A 21,905-nucleotide genomic window follows, 5' to 3' on the forward strand; every position below is an offset into this window, starting at 1 on the left:
GAGGAGGGAGGAGGGTTCGGGATGGGGAACACATGTATACCTGTGGCGGATTCATTTTGATATTTGGCAAAACTAATACAATTATGTAAAGTTTAAAAATAAACTAAAATTAGAAAAAAAAATGGAAAAAAAACCCATAAAAAAAAAAGATTCTTCAAATACAAAATGGTTATAACACTTGTCTCACAAATCTGTAAGCATTTACCGTTACTATTCAGTAGTCAACAAATAATACCTACCACTACCCCTTCACAAGTTATCTCCCTTAATTATCAGGACCATCCTATACAAGGGCCTATTACCTTCATTTCAAAGAGGGTTAGTCTCAGTGCTGTTAGAGGCCATGTTAGGATTCAAGCTCCCATCTTTTTGATACCAAAGTCCAGTTCTTACTTAACCCCTCTACTGCCTCTGACGCTTTTCCGCTGTTGGGTTCAAGTGCCCATAATACATTGAAAACTTTGAAAAATTTATAGTTTGCAGGTTTGATTATTTTGGGTTTGTCCCAGAGTCTGATTGCCCCTCGGGGCAGGGGAAAATTCAGTTTTGGCTCGGCCCAGTCGAGGACTAGATTCTTCCCCATTCCGACAGGAGCCCTGTCTGGGTTTATTGTGAGCTTACAGTACTGTGAGCGAGACCCCAGCCCGTGACGGGGACTAGGCGTCGGCTTAGCCAGCCCGCCGCTCAGCGCCGCGGGCCTTCCCGCCGGCCCCTTCGGGGCGTCCTTAGCAACGGGCGCTCACTCCCTGCCCCGCCCTGTCCTCCCAACACCCAGCCCCGCGCAAGGCGTCGGCGGTCTTTGCGCCTGCGCGCAGCCAAAACCGCCAGTCGTTTATTTTCCCCTCCCTTCCCTCTCCCCTCCCCTCTCCTCCTCCTCCTCCACCTCCTAGAGCGAGACGCCAATATGGAGCCTGAGGACCTACCATGGCCCGGCGAGCTCGAGGAGGAGGAGGAGGAGGGGGCGGAGAACTTGGACGAGGACGAGGTGGTGATGGTGGAGGAGATGGAGGAAGAGGAGAGACGGGAGCCGGAGGCGGATTTTAACTATGAGAGCCAGCGTCGAGAGAGTACGGACGAGGAGGACGACGAGGAGGCCAAAGCCTGGCTGCAAGCGCACCCCGGCGCCACTTTGCCTCAGGCGTCTCTCCCAAGGCACCGCTATTCGGAGAGCGAGCTGACCAGCCCCGGGAAGGTGAGCTGGCCGGGGAGAGGTATGGGCCGCCGTCGGGCAGGTGGTCCCTGAGCGCTTTGCATGTTCCCTGCCGTCTGCCTCCTGCTCGCCGCCCGTCACGGTGCCTGACAGTAGTACGTGTGCTTTTAAAGGCTTGTAGGGGCCTTGTCGCTTCCTGGGCCCCGACTCTTGCCGAGTACTCCAAGTCTCCCGTCCTTTCAGGCAAAGATCTCTCTTGTTCCCCCGCCCCAGGCCCCGGGCTTTTTGAATTACACCAGGGGTTCAGAGGAGTCAGTACTGTGGTTTCAGAAACGCTGTTGGGAGGAGGTGGGGCTTGTCCCCTGAGGGAGAGGAAAAGAGCGGTGTAGGAAAGGAGAGAATGGTTGTCCAGGGACTCTGTTGTTTTGGAGACAGAAGATTATCTGCCTGAAGGGCGGAACTCCGCTTGAGAGAGCAGTGTGGATTCTGTACGACAGTTAGTTCAATCGCTCAGTCGTGTCCGACTCTTTGCGACCCCATGGACTGCTGCACGCTTCCCTGTCCATCACCAACTCCCGGAGCTTGCTGAAATTCATGTCCATTGAGTCAGTGATGCCATCCAACCATCTTATCCTCTGTCGTCCCCTTCTCCTGCGTTCAGTCTTTCCCAGCATCAGGGTCTTTTCTAAGGAGTCAGTACTTCGCATCAGGTGTTCCAAGTATTGGAGCTTCAGCATCAGTCCTTCCAATGAATATTTAGGACTGATTTCCTTTAGGATTGACTGGTTTGATCTCCTTGCAGTCCAAGGGACTCTCAAGAGTCTTCTTCAACACCACAGTTCAAAAGCATCAATCCTTTGGCGCTCAGCTTTCTTTATAGCCCAACTCTCACATCTGTACATGACCACTGAAAAAACCATAGCTTTGACTAGACGGACCTTTTTCGTCAAAGTGATGTCTCTGCCTTTTACTGTGCTGTCTAGGTTGGTCATAGCTTTTCTTCCAAGGAGCAAGCGTCTTTTAATTTCATGGCTGCAATCATCATCTGCAGTGATTTTGAAACCCAAGTTTTCATTGTTTCCCCATTCAGTAAGCTACCTGAATAGTAATCTCTAGTGGTTTCTGGCCAATTGTGCTTCTTCAGCTTCTTTGTAGCCCTAAAGGGGTCCCTAGCAGGTAGGAGGGGCTTCGAAATACAGGAGGTTTATTATGCTGCAGCTCCCACCAGTCTGGAAAACTAGAAAGAGCTGATTTTTTGGCTGGCTTCTGAAGGTCATTTTGAAAATAACTGCATTTAATTGATTATTTTTCAGGGAGAAAGGAAAGATATACAATTCGGATATCTAGTCATCAGACATTAAGTTTCTATTCTGTGAGAGGAACATTGTGGGGACAAAAAGAAGTCTAGGGTTTATTGTTCAAGACTGCTCCTTAGATAAGGTGTCAGCTGGGTAGAGTGAAACAAGATGCAACGATTGAAAAGACAGAGAAAAGACTATATAGACCTGTGCTGTTCAATACAGTAGTCATAGCAATGTCTGACTCTTTACATCTTAATTTGTTAAAATCAAGTGAAATTAAAAATTCAGTGCCTCTGTTGTACCAACCACTTTTTCAAGTGCTCGGTAGCCACGCTTGATTAGAGGCTGTGTAATTGGACAGTGCAGATGTAGAATAATTTCATCATTACAGAAAGTTCTACTGGACATTATTGCTGTAGGCTGTTGATAATTAAAGAATAATAGTTGTTTTGCTTGGTAAATATTCCTGTCGGTACTCAATTCGTTGAGCATGTATTGAGCATTCATCATGGGCCACACATTATGCTTTATGCTGTGGAATTTTGATGAACGGAAATATTTGTTTTTTCTTTTTTCCTAGCGTATGCACTTTAAAGAGGGAGGCAGACAAAATTCAGTTGGTCGAAGAAAGAAAAGTAAAAATCGTATGTCCTAACATGCTTTGAAAACATTTAGTAAGGGAATCTGTTTTGTCAGTGAAGTTGGGGCAAGCTTCTCTGAGGAAGTTATGACAAGCTGAGGTCTGAAGACAGATCACAATTAAAGGGAAAAGAAGCTTTCCAGCTGAGGGAAAGCCACATGGAAAGGTACTGTAGGTAAGAGAGTATGGCGTTTTCAAGGAACCAGGAGCCAATAAGGGTTGATTACAGATTTCAAGGCTTTCTGTTCTGTGTCAAGGATTTGGAAGCTTTATCCATGGAAGTCATTGAAATGTTTTTAAACAAAGAAATACAGAATAAGATTTGTCTTTCAGGAAGATCACTTTGTAGCAGAGCAGAGAACAGCTTTGATGACTGGGCTGGGTGGGGAGCAGCAATAATGTCAAGGATGCTAATTAATTAGGACATTGCAGTATTGCCGGGAACTGATGATATTTTGGAATAGGCACCTGTTGGTGGATGTAGAAAAGTAGACTGATTCAAGAGGAATTTAAGAAGTAAAATAATCACAGTGGTACACTAATTTTACATTATTATTACACTAATAATGGATTAGATGTGGAACACGACGGCAAGGAGGTGTCAGGTTATTGGATAAATGGTTGTGCCAAATATTGAAAAATGGCCAGGTTTATGGTAGAAGTGGTGGCCATGGGGTAGGGTGATGAGATGGTTGGGATGGGCGTTAAGATTATGGGTTTGGCTTTGGAGATCAGGGGAGGGATCTGGGCTAGACATTTCAAATTGTAAGTTATCTATATACATATGGACCAAAACTAAAGCCACACTTGTGGATAAGGTCTCGTAACTTTAATTTTGTTCTATGACTTCTTGTTTGAATAACTGTTAATATTTAATTTTAATATTTCTTGAAGATTTTAATTAAGCCCTTTTACTTCTTTACAGCCAATGTGACGAGATTATTCTTTTGTTTAGCAGTGATCTATCTGTGTAATAGAAGATACTGCTTTTTAGAGCCTGAGTATTTTTTCCGTAGAGGGTTTTTTTTTTTTTTTTTTTTGAGAGAAAGATATTCTCTTGTTTACCTTGGTGGGTTTATGAAGGTGTGGGTGATGTGCTGTATTAAAAGTAGTTTTAAAATGATATAAAATGTATTAAGATAATTTTTTTGCTCACTAATATGTTAAGATTTATTTACTAATATATTAAGATTTACTGGCATAAATTGGAAAAATGTTTAAAGGAGAGACTTCTATATTTCTTGCTAGACATTTATGAACTATAAGTTTTTGAAAATGAGTTTGTTGTGTAGTATTTAATTCAGTGTCTTCAAAGGATGGGGCTTCCCACGTGACTCAGTAGTAAAGAATCCACGGCCAAGCAGGAGATGTGGGTTCCATCCTTGGACTGGGACGATCCTGTGAAGAAGGAAATGGCAACCCACTCCAGTATTCTTGCCTGGGAAATTCCATGGACAGAGGAGCCCGGTAGGCTACAGTCCATGGGGTTGCAAAGAATCAGACATGATATAGTGACTGAACAGCAGCAGCATTCAAAGGAAGAGACCAAATGATGGATACATTAATTTCATTCAGGATAGCCTCAAGTTAAGTGACAAAATTGTAATATTTGATTCACTCTCATGTGTCTGACAATAAGGATGTTCTAGTGGTAATTTGTAAGGTACTGATTTAAGTTTGCAACTCCAATTAATGACACTGCGCTAAGGTATGGAGCTGTTTTAAGTTCAGTACAAAATGTGACCTGCCTTACAACCAAGTCTTAAAAAAAAAAAAAAAAAAATTTATTTTTAGCTGAGCTGGGTCTTTGTTGCTGTGGGAGGGCTTTCTCTAGCTGTGGTGAGTGAGGGCTAATTTTCATTGCTGTGCGCCAGCTTCTCATGGCAGTGTGCCGTCTTCTCATGGCAGCGGCTTTTCTTACTGTGGAGCACAGGCTCAGAGTTGGGGGCTTCAGTAGTTGTGAGCACTGGCTTAGTTGCCTCTCGGCCTATGGGATCTTCCGGGACCAGGAATTGAACCCATGTACCCGGCATTGGCAAGCCGATTCTTAACCACTGGACCACCAGGGAAGTCCCACAACCAAGTCTTTTTAAGAGTTCAGGGAAGTGAGTGATTCAGAGCCTTTACTTTGTTGGTCTTATGCCAGGCCAGTCCTACAGACCATTCAACATGAACCGTTTCAGACGTCTCTGCTTTGTAATTCCTAAACCTAAATTTCTGAACTGTGCTAGGGAAAATAATTCAGTTCTGTGAATCGGTATCATAGAAGTTCTTGGTCTTCAACTTTTTTTGTTTTTAGTGTTATTATTTATTTACAATAGTCTTTTCTTCCAACTATATTGAGATATAATTGACATGAAGCACTTATAAGTTTAAGGTATATAGCATGGTTTGACTTACATACATCATAAAATAATTATCACAAGTCGTCATCTCATATGGCTTAGAAACATGAATAGAAAATAATTTTCTCCTGGTGATGAGAACTCAGCGTTTACTGTTAGCAGTGTTCATATATAGCATACAGCAGCGTGAATTTATTTGTCATGTTGTGCATTATATACTTAGTACTTATTTATCTTATTATTGGAAGTTTGTGCCTTTTGACCACTTGGTCTCCAACTTTTAACTGGATCATCAAGAGTTCTTGGAAATATTTTTATGTATCCTTCTTCAGATTCTTCTGCATTTTCACCCTTATCCTCTGGCCTTCATCCAGTGTTCAGCATTCTCCTGTCAGCAGGTTATCATTTCTTAGGAGAGACGCTTAGGCCTGAACTCCTTCACCTTCCTAGTCCCCATCTCCAAATTTATCTACACTGTACAACTCTTAATCTTTTTTTTTTGCCTATTAGTACAGATTTTGTTCTTAGTATTAAAACTTTCTTGAGCTTGGGGATGAAAGCTGTCAGTTAGAATGTGTTTCTCTCTTAAGGAAGTGCTGGATTTTATCTTTAGATATTTGATAAATGCTAATAGTTTTAAGTTAAATTGTTTTCTTGACTTTTTTGGTCAAATTTGAAATCAGAATTATGATGTTTTTATGTGAGGTACTGGGAAGATTTTTTAATGTCTTGGAACAGTTTAAATAATATAAGACTTTCTTGCATGTTGGAAAAATAATAACTTGTGAAGCTACTGTGCCTATGGATTCCTTTCAGGGTTATAATTTGTATATACTGTCTCACTTTTTTTGGGTTGAAACTCTTAGTTGCTCAGTTGTGTCTGGCTCTTTGCAGCTCCAGGCTCCTCTGTCCATGGGATTGCTATTCCCTTCTCCAAGGGATCTTCCTGACCTAGGGATTGAACCTGGGTCTCTGGCATTGCAGGCAGATTCATTAACATCTTACCCACCGGGTAAGCCCCTTTTTTGAGGGGGGGGGTTAATTTTGATAATTTATGATTTTTCTGGAAAATCATTTCAATAAGGATTTTTAGTTAATTATAATTAAGTGTTACATAGTATTCTTTATTTTTTCCATTGCATTTGTGACTATTTCCACTTCTCATTCCTAATGTTATATATTTTATTTTCCTCTTGATCTGAATAACTATGGATATATTTTGTTAATTTTTTTCATCCAAGGAAACCGCTCTTATATTTAAGTTTAATTCTATTGACTTTTTCACCACTTAGTTCATTAATTTCAGCTCTCATCGTTTACTGTTTCCCTAGGTTTATTTTGATTTATTTAATTTTACTTAACGTGCTGAATGTTCAACTGGCTTATTTAAAAACATTCTAAACAGTTTTGTTGTGATATAATTTAAAAACCGTGCAATTTACCCTGTATTTTACTGCACAGCTCAGTGGTTTTCAGTATGTTAATGGATATGTGTAGCCATCACCACAATTTTAGAACAATTTTTTCATGACCTCAAAAAGAAACCCTATATACTTTAGCTATCGCCCCTCTTGCTTCCATTCCTCAAGGCAACTATTAATCTACTTTCCCTCTCTGTAGAGTTGCCTGTTCTGGTCATTTATGGAATCATATAATATATGGTACATGTCACACGGATTCCTGGATCTTAGTTCCCCCACCAGGGTTTGAACCCTGGCAGTGAGAGCATTGAGTCCTAGCCACTGCACCACCAATTCCAATGTGTGGTCTTTTATGACTGGCTTCTTTCACTTAGCATAATGTTTTTAGGAATCCATGAATATAACATTAATTTTTCATTCCTTTTTATGACTTAATAGTATTCCATTGTATGGATATTACTATATTTGTTTATCCGTTATCAGTTGATAGACATTTGAGTTGTTTTCTGCCTGTTGTCTATCTCAAAATATTTGAAAATTCTCTTTGTGATTTTTTTTCATTGGTTGTTTAGAAGTCTGTTGCTTAATTTCTACATGTTTGTGAATTTCCTTAACTTCCTTCTGTTATAGATTTCTAATTTCATTCCATTTTTGCTGGAGAATATACTTTCCATGATTTAAATTTTTTAAAAAATTTGAGGCTTGTGTTTATAACTGAATCACTGTGCTGTACAGCTGAAGTTAACACAACATTGTAAATCACCTATACATCAATAAAATAAATTTTTTAAAACATTGAGGTTTGCTTTGTAACCTAACACATTGTCTGTCCTGGAGATGTTCCATGTATGCTGAAAAGAATGTATATTCTGCTGCTCTAGGATGGAATATTCTATAATGTAGTTTGCTTATAGTGTGTTCACATCTTATATTTCCTTGTTGATCTTCTCACAGGTGGCTATCCTTTTTTTTTTTTAATTATTAGTATTATTTTTTGGCTGCCCTGGATCTTTGTGGCAGCCCGTAGGCTTTCTCCAGCTGTGGTGAGTAGGGACTACTCTAGTTGCGCTGCTCAGGCTTCTCACTGCGGTGGCTTCTCCTGTTGCAGAGCGTGGGCTCTAGGTGTGTGGGCTTCAGAAGTTGTGGTGCCTGGGCTTAGTGGCCTCCCGGCTTGTGGTATTTTCCCAGACCAAGGATGGAACCTGTGTCCCCTGCTTTGGCAGATGGATTCTTAACCATTGGACCACCAGGGAAGTCCCAGTAGACTTTATTGGGAGCCGTTTTATGTTTAGCAAAAAGCTCAGAATTCCCATGTACCTCTTTTCCCTCCCCTGTTTTCTCTGTTATTAGCATCTTGTATTAGGCTGGCATATTTGTTACAGTTGGTAAGCCAATATTGATACATTGCTATTAATTATAAGTGTATGTTTTTATTAGAGTCCACTTTTTTGTACATTCTTTGGATTTTGACAAATGTATAATGACATATATCCACTATTTTACAGTATCACACAGAATAGTTTCACTGCCTAAAAAAAAATCCCCGTGTTCTGCTTATTTGTCCCTTCCCTCCTTCCTCTGAAACCCTGGCAGCTGCTGCTGTTTTTATTGTCTTTGTAGTTTAGCATTTTCCAGAAAGTCATGTGCTTAGAGTCATACAGTATGTAGCCTTTTAGGATGGCTTCTTTCACTTAGGAATATGCTTTTAAGGTTCTTCCATGTCTTTTCATGGTCTGGTGGCTTGTTTCTTTTTTTCTACCTTGATTTCTTTTTCTTTTCTTAAAAATTGTGGTAAAATATGTATACCATAAAATTTACTGGTTTAAGCTATAAATAAAATATATTTATTTTGGCTGAGCCTTGCAGCTTGCAGGATCTTAGTTCCACAACCAGGGATTGAACTTCGGGCCCTGGCAGTTAAAGCACCGAGTCCTAAACAGTGGGCTACCAGGGAATTTCCCCATTTTAACCAGGTTTAAGTGACATTAAGTACATTCACATTGTTTTATAATCTTTACCACCATCTATCTCCAGAACTTTTGCATCTTTACAAACTGAACCTCCAACATCTCTGCCTTATCTGAGTCTGATTCTGATCCTTGCTGTCTCTTTAACCTGCTTTTGTTTTTTGTAAAACAAAAAAGTTGTTTTTGTCGTTTATGTTTTGTAATTTGTGTGTGTGTGTGGAAAACCAGGCGTGTACCGAATGAATATGATATGCTAGGAACTGAAGTAAATAGCCTTTTAGTGTGAGGTTTCATAAGTTTATCTGGTTAGAGGTGATTTTGTGTTTGTTTGCTATAGCAGTAGGTGTCAAAGGCTAAAATTTCCTCTGATGGCCTTGCTTGTGTTCCGCCCGTTTTCTTTGGATTTCTCTAAGGACCTCTTAAATAAGATCTGGATGTGCTGTTCTTGCATTCGTCTACCATTCTCATCAGGAGCCCCGTTGATGTAGTGGTGAGGTATGGGCGGAGGGGAGGTGTTCTGTAGTCATATTGTGAGGTCTCAGTCTTTCTCTAGGCTGTGAGCTTCACTAGGGTTTCTCATTGGTTTCTCCTTAAATAAAATAAGAAAGCTAGGAGGGGGCTTGGAGTTGAATATTTCCCTTCCCTGACATCATTTAGTCTCTGGTAAAACCCCAGTCTCTGGTAAAATAGTTTCTTTTGCTGGCAGGTCTTAAGGACAAAATGCTTCTAGACTTATTTCAAAACGACTACTTTTCCCTCTTCTCCTGCCACAGCAAGAGATTTTTCTCTAATCTTAACTGTGAAACCTGGTGCAGTTCCTGGAAGTAAAACTCCAAAAGTGTGGGAGCCCCTCTAAGACTTTCCCTGGACTTTTTAAATCTCAGAGTTCTCTATCCTGAGCCTCTAATAATTTGTCAGTTACAATTTAGGCTTTCCTTCCCTGTCCTTCGTGGTGTCTGCTCTGGAACTCTGTCCCGTTAGTTGTGATTGTCTGTATCTGTTTGTCTGTCCCAGATTTGCTGGACTGTTCAGTTCAGTTCAGTTGCTCAGTCGTGTCCAACTCTTTGTGACCCCGTGAATTGCAGCACGCCAGGCCTCCCTGTCCATCACCAACTCCTGGAGTTCACTCAAACTCACGTCCATCCAGTCGGTGATGCCATCCAGCCATGCCATCCTCTGTCGTCTCCTTCTCCTCCTGCCCCCAATCCCTCCCAGCATCAGAGTCTTTTCCAGTGAGTCAACTCTTTGCATGAGGTGGCCAAAGTACTGGAGTTTCAGCTTTAGCATTAGTCCTTCCAAAGAACACCCAGGGCTGATCTCCTTTAAAATGGACTGGTTGGGTCTCCTTGCAGTCCAAGGGACTCTTAAGAGTCTTCTCCTACACCACAGTACAGAAGCATCAATTCTTAGGTGCTTAGCTTTCTTCACAGTCCAACTCTCACATCCATACATGACCACTTGACTAGACGGACCTTTGTAGGCAAAGAATGTCTCTGCTTTTCAATATGCTATCTAGGTTGGTCATAACTTTCCTTCCGAGCAGTAAGCGTCTTTTTAATTTCATGGCTGCAGTCGCCATCTGCCGTGATTTTGGAGCCCCCCAAAAATAAAGTCCGACACTGTTTCCACTCTTTCCCCATCTATTTCCCATGAAGTGATGGGACCAGATGCCATGATCTTCGTTTTCTGAATGTTGAGCTTTAAGCCAACTTTTTCACTCTCCTCTTTCACTTTGATCAAGAGGCTTTTTAGTTCCTCTTCACTTTCTGCCGTAAGGGTGGTGTTATCTGCATATCTGAGGTTATTGATATTTCTCCCGGCAATCTTGATTCCGGCTGTGCTTCTTCCAGCCCAGCGTTTTTCATGATGCACTCTGCATATAAGTTAAATAAGCAGGGTGACAATATACAGCCTTGACGTATTCCTTTTCCTATTTGGAACCAATCTGTTGTTCCATGTCCAGTTCTAACTGTTGCTTCCTGACCTGCATATAGGTTTCTCAGGAGGCAGATAAGGTGGTCTGGTATTCCCATCTCTTGAAGAATTTTCCACAGTTTATTGTGATCCACACAGTCAAAGGCTTTGGCATAGTCAATAAAGCAGAAATAGATGTTTTTCTGGAACTCTCTTGCTTTTTCCATGATCCAGAGGATGTTGGCAATTTGATCTCTGGTTCCTCTGCATTTTCTAAAATGAACATCTGGAAGTTCACGGTTCATGTATTGCTGAAGCCTGGCTTGGAGAATTTTGAGCATTACTTTACTAGCGTGTGAGATGAGTGCAATTGTACAGTAGTTTGAGCATTCTTTGGCATTGCCTTTCTTTGGGATTGGAATGAAAACTGACCTTTTCCAGTCCTGTGGCCACTGCTGAGTTTTCCAGATTTGCTGGCAGCATTTTCACAGCATCATCTTTCAGGATTTGAAATAGCTCAACTGGAATTCCATCACCTCTACTAGCTTTGTTTGTAGTGATGCTTCCTAAGGCCACTTGACTTCCCATTCCAGGATGTCTGGGACTGTAGTTTGCCCTTAATTTCAGTTCTCTGGTGGATATAAGAAGAGTTGTTGATTTTCAATTTGGTTAGGGTGTTTTCTTTTTGTAGAGATGGGAGTGATGACTTCCTAACTCCTTGCATGCTGGACCGGAGCCTTGTTTTAGTTGTTTTTCAGCAGACTATGGTTTTGTTTGTTTGTTTGTTTTCACCATGCTCCATAGCTTGGCTTCCCTAGTAGCTCAGTTGGTAAAGAATCCGCCTTCAATGCAGGAGACCCTGGTTCAATTCCTGAGTCAGGAAGATCCTCTGGAGAAGGGATAGGCTACCCACTCCAGTGTTCTTGGGGTTCCCTTGTGGCTCAGCTGGTAAAGAATCCGCCTGCAATGCTGGAGACCTGGGTTTGATGCCTGGGTTGGGAAGATCCCCTGAAGAGGGGAGCAGCTACTCACTCCAGTATTCTGGCCTGGAGAAGTCCATGGACTGTATAGTCCATGGGGTCGCAAAGTGACTTTCACTTTCACAGCTTGTGGGATCATAGTTCCCCCACAAGGGATTGAACCTGTGCCCTTGGCAGTGAAAGCATGGCGTCCTAACCATTGGACCACCAGGGAATTTCCTCAACAGATCATTTTTTAGAGCAATTGTAGGTTCCAAAAAAAAATTGAGATTTCCCATCTACTTCCTGCTCCCACACATGCACAGCGTCCTCCACTGTCAATTTCCAACGTCAGAGTGTAATACGTTTGTTATGATGAACCTACATTGACATCCAAAGCCAGAGTGTATATTAGGGCTCACTTTTGGTATTGTACATTCTGTGGTTTTTGACAAATGTATAATGGCATGTATCCACCAATATAGTTTCTCCATGTCTTTTCATGACTTAGTGGCTCATTTCTTTTTAGTTCTCGATAATATTATTGTCTAAATGAGCCACAGTTTATTTTATCCATTCATCTACTAAAGGATATTTTCGTTGGACTTCCCTGATGAGTCAGACTGTAACGAATGTACCTGCAATGCAGAAGACCTGGGTTCAATCCCTGGGTCGGCAAGACCCCCTGGAGAAGGGAATGGCTACCCACTGCAGTATTCTTGCCTGGAAAATTCCATGACAGAGCAGCGTGGTGGGCTGCAGTGTGTGAGGCTGCAGAGAATCAGACACGACTGAGAGACTAACCATCTTTTCAGTCCATTTGGGTCAGTACCAAGCAGTCTGATGACTCGCTGCATGTGTGCTCAGTGCTGTATGTTGGTTAACAGTCCTTATCAGGTTATGTCTTTTAGAAATATCTTCTCCTCGCCTGTGGCTTGTCTTCTCATTCTCTTGACATTGTCTTTCATGGAATGAAAGTTTTTAATTTTGATGAGTCCAGCTTATCAATTCTTTCTTTCAAGGGTTGTGCCTTTGGTGTTGTACCTAAAAAGTGATCACCATAGCCCAGGTCATCTAGGTTTTCTCCTGTATTATCTTCTAGGTGTTCTACAGTTTTTACAGTTTTATATTCCCTGTTTTGAGTTGAATTTTGTGAGAGCTGTAAGATCTGTCCCAATTCGCTTTTTGCATGTGCATGTCCAGTTATCCCGGTGTCGTTTGTCGAAAAGACAGTCTTGGCTCCATTACGTTGCCTTGTTCCTTTGTCAAGGATCAGCGGTCTTTATCTCGGTCTGTTTCTGGACTTTGTTGTGTTACAGCGATCTGTTTGCTGGTCTTTCACCAGTGCCACATTGTCTTGATTGCTGTAGCTTTACAGGAAGTCTTTAAGTCAGATAGTGTCTGTTGTTTTTTTGGCTTTCTTGGATCTTTTGACTCCCCCTATACACTCTATTTTTTAAGTTCAAATTACTTTTTTTTTTTCCCCATTGGTGTGTTGGTTTCTGCTGTACAACAGTGCAATCAGCCATAACTATACGTACATCCCCTGCCTCCCTAGCGTCTCTCCCCACCATCATCCCCCCTCCACGTCATCACAGAGCACTAGATGGGCTCCCTGTGCCGCACAGCAGCTTCTCCCACCTGTCCAGCTTACACTGGACAATGTGTGTATATTGATGCTGCGTTCTCCATTTGTCCCACTCTCTCCCTCCCCCACGGTGTCCATAAGTCCATTCTCTACATCTTTGTCTTCATTCCTTCCCTGCAGATAGCTTCATCAATATAATTTTTCTAGGTTCTGTATATATGCGTTAATTACTATATTTGTTTTTGTCTTTCTAACTTACTTCACTTTGTATAACAGGCTCTAGCTTCATCCATCTCATGAGAACTGACTCAAATTCATTCTTCTTGATGACTGAGTAGTATGTATGTACCACATCTTTTTTGTTGATTCCTCTGCTGATGGACATCCAGGTTGCTTCCATGTCCTGGCTGTTGTCAGCAGTGCTGCAGTGAACGTTGGGGTACATGTGTCTTGAGTTTTGATTATGGTTTTCTCATATTGATTATGGCCCAGTAGTGGAATTGCTGGGTCATACGATGATTTATTCCTAGTATTTGAAGTAATCTTTATCCTGTTCTCCATAAAGTCTGCATCAGTTTGTATTCCCACCAACAGTGTAGAGTTCCCTTTTCTCTACATCCTCTCCAACATTTATTGTTTGTACATTTTTTGATGATGGCCATTCTGACTGGTGTGAGGTAATACCTCATTGAAGTTTTGATTTGCATTTCTCTAATAATTAGTGACGTTAAGCATCTTTTCATCTGTTTATTGGCCATCTATATGTCTTCAGAAAACAAAGATCATGGCATCCGGTCCCATCACTTCATGGGAAATAGATGGGGAAACAGTGGAAACAGTGTCAGACTTTATTTTTCTGGGCTCCAAAATCACCGCAGATGGTGACTGCAGCCATGAAATTAAAAGACGCTTACTCCTTGGAAGGAAAGTTATGACCAACCTACATAGCATATTCAAAAGCAGAGACATTACTTTGCCAACAGAGGTTTGTCTAGTCAAGGCTATGGTTTTTCCTGTGGTCATGTATGGATGTGAGAGTTGGACTGTGAAGAAGGCTGAATGCTGAAGAATTGATGCTTTTGAAGTGTGGTGTTGGAGAAGACTCTTGAGAGTCCCTTGGACTGCAAGGAGATCCAACAAGTCCATTCTGAAGGAGATCAGCCCTGGGATTTCTTTGGAGGGAATGATGCTAAAGCTGAAACTCCAGTACTTTGGCCACCTCATACGAAGAGTTGATTCATTGGAAAAGACTCTGATGCTGGGAGGGATTGGAGGCAGGAGGAGAAGGGGACGACAGAGGATGAGATGGCTGGATGGCATCACTGACTCTATGGACGTGAGTCTGAGTGAACTCCAGGAGTTGGTGATGGACAGGGAGGCCTGGCGTGCTGCGATTCATGGGGTCGCAAAGAGTTGGACACAACTGAGCAACTGATCTGATCTGATCTGACCCATTTTTTGATTGGGCTGTTTGTTTTCCTAATATTGAGCTGTATGAGCTGCTTATATATTCTAGATTAATCCTTTGTCAGTTGTTTCATTTGCAATTTTCTCCTATTTTGAGAGTTGTCTTTTAATCTTTTTTATTGTTTCCTTTGCGGTGCAAAAGCTTTTAAGTATAATTAGGTCTCATTTGTTTTTTTTTTTTTCCCATTACTCTAGGAGGTGGGTCATAGAGGATCTTATTGTGGTTTATGTCAAGGAATATTCTGCCTATGTTTTCCCCTAAGAGCTTTATACTTTCTGACCTTACATTTAAGTCAATCCAGTTTGAATTTATTTTTGAGTATGATGTTAGGAAGTCTTCTAGTGTCATTCTTTAGCATGTAGCTGTCCAGTTTTCTCAGAACTACTTGCTGAAGAGGCTGTCTTTTCTCCATTGTATATTCTTGCCTTCTTTGTCAAAGATAAGGTGCCCATACTACTACTACTACTACTACTACTACTACTACTACTAAGTTGCTTCAGTCGTGTCCAACTCTGTGCGACTCCAGAGACGGCAGCCCACCAGGCTCCCCCGTCCCTGGGATTCTCCAGGCAAGAACAGTGGAGTGGGTTGCCATTTCCTTCTCCAATGCATGAATGAAAAGAGAAAGTGAAGTCGCTCAGTCGTGTCCGACTCTTAGCGACCCCATGGACTGCAGCCTACCAGGCTCCTCCGTCCATGGTATTTTCCAGGCAAGAGTACTGGAGTGGGGTGCCATTGCCTTCTCCGAAAGCTGGTTTGGTGGTGCTGAATTCACTGAACTTTTGCTTGTCTGTAAAGCTTTTGATTTCTTCTTCAAATCTGAATGAGATCCTTGCTGGTACTCTTGGTTGTAAGTTTTTATCCTTCATCACTTTAAATATATCCTTCCACTCTCTCTGGCCTGCAGAGTTTCTGCTGAAAAATCAGCTGTTAACCTTATGGGGATTGCTTCGTATGTTATTTTTTGCTTTTCCCTTGCTGCTTTTAGTATTTTTTCTTTGTGTTTAATTTTTTTTAGTGTGAGTAATATGTGTGTTGTTGTATTTCTCTTTGGGTTTATCCTGTATGGGACTGTCTGGGCTTCCTGGACTTGGGTGCTATTTCCTTTCCTATAGTAGGGGAGTTTTCCGCTATAATCTCCTCACATATTTTCTCATACCCTTTGTTTCTCTTCTTCTGGAATGCTAATAATTTGAATTTTGGTGCATTTATTATTGTCCCAGAGGTCTCTGAGACTGTCCTCTACTCTTATATTTCTTTTTCTGCTCCTCAGCAGTTATTTCTGTTATTCTGTCTTCCAGCTCACTTATTCATTCTTCTGCCTCAGTTATTCTACTATTGATTCCTTTTAGATTATTTTTAATTTCAGTGATTGTGTTGTTCATCTCTGTTTATTTTTATTTCTTCTAGGTCTTTAGTAAATGTGTTAAATAATTCTTGTATTTTTTCTATTTTTGATATTTTGAAACTTCTTTACTGTCAATACTTGAAATTCTTTTTCACATAGGTTGCCTGTTTCCTCTTCATTTATTTGGTCTTGTAGTTTTTAACTTGCTCCTTCATCCGTAACATATTTTTTTTGTCATTTCTTTTTTTTTTTTTTTTGATAGTTGGGACTACGTTCCTGTCTCACAAGTTGTTTAGTCTTAGTTTCCAGCAGTGGAGTTTTCAGGTAGTTGGGTAGAGCTGGGTCTTTGTTTTGAGATGTGGACCTTTGGGAAACCTCACTCTAATTAATATTCCCTGGCACCTGAAGTTTTCTCTGTTACTCTAGCCCTTCGGACTCGGCACTCCTGCCTCCTGGGGCTCAGTCCTGAACTGGGATTCCACAAGCCATGGTTGTGGAAAAGAAAAATATAGAAAAGGAAGAAAAGGAAAAAAAAAAGGGCAGAACAATAACAAAGAATAGAAAATAACCTCAGAAGGGTGAAACTGGACTCCAGTAGCAAAGTGAGAGAAGAAAAAAAAATTATATCTATAAAAATAAAAAATAAGAAAAATCAAGAGGGAGCAGAAAAATAATGAAGATTAAAAAATAATAAAATAAATTTAGAAAACTAACAAATAATAGAAAAAATAAGAATATGTGTGAAACAACCACTGCAGGGTAAAACCGAACTCTGCTGGTAAACAGTAAAAAAAGTATTGAAAAAAAAAACAACCTCAAAAACAGAAACAAACCTTGAATGTGAAGGGCTGTGCTTAGGTGGGGGATGACTTATGTGGTGTTGTTTGGGTGGAGATGGGATTTATTGGGGGGATGGGGTCCTGATTCAGGACCTAAGCCTCCAGAGAAGACCCTAGAGAGGGGCTCTACCCAAACTGAGAAAGCCTCTGCAGTGCCTCTCTGTAGGGCGTGGCAGGTGGCCTGGACTCCACCCAAGTTTCTGCAGTGCTTCTGGCTTCAGGGTGGGGAGGATAAACCTGGGTCTCCAGGAGGCTCCCTGGGGCCGAGTGGGTAGGGGAACACCAGATGGATTCCCCTCTCCTCCCCATCCAGAGGGACCCTTCCCTGCTGGCTCTGCTTTGTCTTCCTTCCCTTCTGCAGTCGCAGGACCTGTGTGGGCAGTGGGTGCCCTTGGAGGTGACCCTGGAGGGAGAGGGGTCCTGAAGAATAGAGGGTGCCCCTGGAAGGAGGAGGGAGCCAGAGGGTAGAGAAAGGGGTCCCAGATGGTGGAGGCCCAGTCCAGAGGGCAGACAGAGCCCCTGGTTGGGGGATGAGGGCCCACAGAGGACAGGGACCTTGGAGGGGAGAGGGAACTGGAGGATAGAGGGGGACCCTGAAGGGTGGGGGGCCACCCGGATGGCTGAGCACTTGGCCTGGAAAGAGGAGTAAGCCCTGGAGGGAGGAGAGGGGCTGGAGGGGGGCCCCCTGGAGGGTGGAGGGGGGCCCGGAGGTGGTGGTCTTAGGAGACGCTCCAGGGCCGAGTGGGCAGGGGTACACTAGGCAGTTCCCTGCTACTGGAACCCTGCAGTTGCCTCCCCCGGCTGGGTGGTCTTCTCTCCCTGCAGGAGCCTCCCTCCCCTGTTTCACATCTACAGGACCCATCCAGGTGGATGAGTCCCTGAAGAGCAAAAGGTACCCTGGAAGGCAAAGAGCTCCTCAGGAGGGTTGAGAGGGTCCCAGAGGCCCTTGGGCCCCATAAAGGCTCCCTGGGGCCAAGTGAAGGGGGAACCCCAGGGCCTTCCACAGTGGGACTTCTTATCCCCTCAGAGGTCCCTCCCCTTTCTGGTAGAGCACGTATGCCACTCCCAGCACCCAAAGGCATCCAAACTGTCCCTGGTGTCCAAACTGCTTCTGATGCCGAAACTGCTACCCCTCCCCCCGCAGCCCCTCAGCCTCTGAAAAGTGAAAGGGGCACCCCAGGGGCTTTTCCCAGTGGATCCTGTGATCCCCCAGGATCCCCACCCCTCCGAGGCAAGCAGGCGTGCGGCTTCTAGCACCAAAAGGTGCCCAGACTGCTCTGGGCACCGAAACCACTTCTGGTGCTAAAACTGCTCCCTCTCCCCCAGCAGCCCCTCAGTCACTGGTCCCCAGGCCTGCACTTTCCCCTGCTTGGCCCTACCTGGTACCTGGTCTCCCCCAGGGCTCCTCCCTTCAGCCTGTCCACAGGAAATCCCCCACCATTGCCTGGTGAATATCCTAGGGGTGGGCAGATGCAGACTGCATGCCTTCCCTCACTGCCGCCTTGGCTGTCTGCCATATAAACTTTAGAACCAGTTTATCGATATCCACAAAATAACTTGCTTGGATTGCATTGGAATTGTATTGAATATATACATCAAGTTGGGAAGAACTGACATGTTGACAGTATTGAGTCTTGCTAACAATGAAGATGAACTATCTGTCCATTTAATTAGTTCTGTTTTGATTTCTTTCACCAGAGTTTAGATTTGGTGCATATTTGTTTAGATTTATACCTATTTCATTTTTTGGGTGCTAATGTAAATGGGTTTTTTCCTCCCTGTACATCATGTGGGATCTTAGTTCCCTGACCACATACCAAACCCACCCTTCCTGCAATGGAAGCACCCAGAGTCTTACCCACTAGACTGCCGGGGAAGTCCCAATGGTATCGTGTTTTTAATTTCAAATTCTAATCGTTCACTGCCGGTGTGTAGGAAACCCATTGATTTGCTCTGGTTTTTTTGTTGTTTGTTTTTTTAAATGTTCAGATCAGATCAGTCACTCAGTCGTGTCTGACTCTTTGCGACCCCATGAATCGCAGCACGCCAGGCCTCCCTGTCCATCACCAACTCACGGAGTTCACTGAGACTCACGTCCATTGAGTTAGTGATGCCATCCAGCCACCTCATCCTCTGTCTTCCCCTTCTCCTCCTGCCCCCAATCCCTCCCAGCATCAGAGTCTTTTCCAATGAGTCAACTCTTTGCATGAGGTGGCCAAAGTACTGGAGTTTCAGCTTTAGCATCATTCCTTCCAAAGAAATCCCAGGGCTGATCTCCTTCAGAATGGACTGGTTGGATCTCCTTGCAGTCCAAGGGACTCTCAAGAGTCTTCTCCAACACCACAGTTCAAAAGCATCAATTCTTCAGCATTCAGCCTTCTTCACAGTCCAACTCTCACATCCATACATGACCACAGGAAAAATCATAGTCTTGACTAGACGGAACTTTGTTGGCAAAGTAATGTCTCTGCTTTTGAATATGCTATCTAGGTTGGTCATAACTTTCCTTCCAAGGAGTAAGCGTCTTTTAATTTCATGGCTGCAGTCACCATCTGCAGTGATTTTGGAGCCCAGAAAAATAAAGTCTGCCACTGTTTCCACTGTTTCCCCATCTATTTCCCATGAAGTGGTGGGACCAGATGCCATGATCTTCGTTTTCTGAATGTTGAGCTTTAAGCCAACTTTTTCACTCTCCACTTTAACTTTCATCAAGAGGCTTTTCAGTTCCTCTTCACTTTCTGCCATAAGGGTGGTGTCATCTGCATATCTGAGGTTATTGATATTTCTCCCGGCAATCTTGATTCCAGTTTGTGTTTCTTCCAGTCCAGTGTTTCTCATGATGTACTCTGCATATAAGTTAAATAAACAGGGTGACAATATACAGCCTTGACCAACTCCTTTTCCTATTTGGAATCAGTCTGTTGTTCCATGTCTAGTTCTAACTGTTGCTTCCTGACCTGCATACAGATTTCTCAAGAGGCAGATCAGGTGGTCTGGTATTCCCATCTCTTGAAGAATTTTCCACAGTTTATTGTGATCCACACAGTCAAAGGCTTTGGCCTGTCGCAGCCACCTTTAAATGTTCAAGTATCACCAAAAAATATCCATCCACTACTTTGGGAAACTGGAGTATTGAATTCTAATTATTGTTGGATTGTCTCTTTTTTCCTTCAGTTCTGTTAATTTTTCCTTAAGGTATTTTGGAGCTCTGATGCGAAGTGAATATATATTTTGAATTATTAGATTATTCTTGGTGGATTGACCCTTTTGTCATTCTGAAATGCTCCTCTTTATTTTTAGTAGCCTTTTTTATTGTAATACATTTTTATATTGCACTAGCCACTCTGCATGTTTTAGATTATAAATCTGCTCTTCATCCTTTTCCTTTCACCCTGTTTGTGTTTTCAGCCTAAAGTGTGTCTCCTGTAGAGAGCGTATAGTTGAATCTTGTTTTTCATGTAGTCTAGCACAACTATATATCTTTGATTGGGTTGTTTAATTCACTCACATTAAATGCTATTGATATGTTTTGATTTATATCTACTGTTTAATTTTTTGTTTTCTATATATTGTGTCTTTTTGTTCTTTTAGACCTTATATTGCCATTTTTGGTTTTAAGTAGATATTTTTCTCTTGTTTTGGTTTAATTCTAATGATTTTTAAAGTTATAATTACTGAGTTATTTTCTTTGGCTTACAGTATACACTGTTAATTTATCAGAATCTGCTTGAGATTCATTAGGACTAAATTTCAGTGAAATATAGAAGGTTTATGCCAATATAACCCCATTCCTTACCCTGCCCCTTCAATGTTATTACTGTTAAACATATGTCTGCATATGTTACAGATATATGTTACATACCAAGTGAGGTATTGTAAGAGTTAATACTTTCTGTAATAGGTTTTTTGAAGAATCTGGGAGGAGGGAGAATAACAAGCAGATGTTTTGTAGTTAGTTATATGAACTTTCTTTTGTTTTCTTTTTCTGTGCTCATTTCTTCCTTTCTTTTGAGTTATCATCTGGTATTGTTTCCTTATTTCAGCACAGATCAGTACCTGTTGATCTCCTTTGTGCTCTCATTGTCAAATACATTTCTGTATGTTTATGTGCCTAGCAGTACAGTTAGATATATATTGTTTCATACAATCGTTCTTTTTTGAAATAGGAAAATTTTCACTTTATTGTCACATTGAATTTTAGTACTTTACTTTTTTTCCCCTTTCCTTCCTTCCTTCCTTCCTTTCTTTCGCTGTCAGGTCAACTGCAGCGTGCGGGATCTTTTGTTGCAACACACATACTCTCTAGTTGTGGCGTATAAGCTCAGTAGTTGTGGCACGCGGGCTTAGTTGCTCTGTGGTACGTGGGATCCTAGTTCCCGGACCAGGGATTGAACCTGTCTGTGTCCCCTGCATTGCAAGGTGAATTCCCAGTCATTAGCTCACCAGGGAAGACACTGAATTTTAGTGCTTCTCTGTACAAGAGAAAAACAAACTGAGTCATGGTCATGAGTTCAGGATTATATATGTTACATTTTGCCTTGTTATAATACAGTTGTGGCTTTATGATAAACATAAATTGGGGACATAGCTTGTAATCCAAAGCTAATTTGCATAACTCACGAGGGGAAAAAGCATTAAATGCATTTCTGAAATAAGTATTTTCATTTAATTCAGAATGTCAAGACAGCATTAGACATTGGCCTTGTTTCAAAAAAGTTTAAATGCTAAGCTAGCTAAATAACCTTCTTGAAAGGTTTAAACACAGATAAAGAAAATGTTTTCCCTCTAATCTCAATCTTACATAAGAGAAAGAGATGAGGGGAAAAATGTAGACAATTTCTTTAGCGTATATGGCTAAGTACTTCAGCCTCCTTAAACTAGTGTCCATTACTGACTTCATTAAAATGAACTGGGCAAATATCGAAAGTTATCCACTTTATAAACCAAAGGCAGAAATTTTAGGGT

At 42.0% G+C, this 21,905-nt stretch overlaps 1 protein-coding gene across 1 annotated transcript in view; it reads left to right on the plus strand.

Moving 5' to 3' along the window:
* Window positions 1-868: 868 nt before the first annotated feature.
* ALMS1 (ALMS1 centrosome and basal body associated protein) overlaps window positions 869-21,905 on the plus strand; it is a 186,417-nt gene continuing 165,380 nt past the window's right edge. Inside the window, 1 exon segment of the mRNA XM_070379810.1 lies at window positions 869-1,192. Coding sequence (XP_070235911.1) covers window positions 905-1,192 — 288 coding nt within the window. The 5' untranslated portion in view covers window positions 869-904.

Source organism: Bos mutus, chromosome 11 (assembly GCF_027580195.1).
Source record: "Bos mutus isolate GX-2022 chromosome 11, NWIPB_WYAK_1.1, whole genome shotgun sequence".
Classification (NCBI taxonomy): domain Eukaryota; kingdom Metazoa; phylum Chordata; class Mammalia; order Artiodactyla; family Bovidae; genus Bos; species Bos mutus.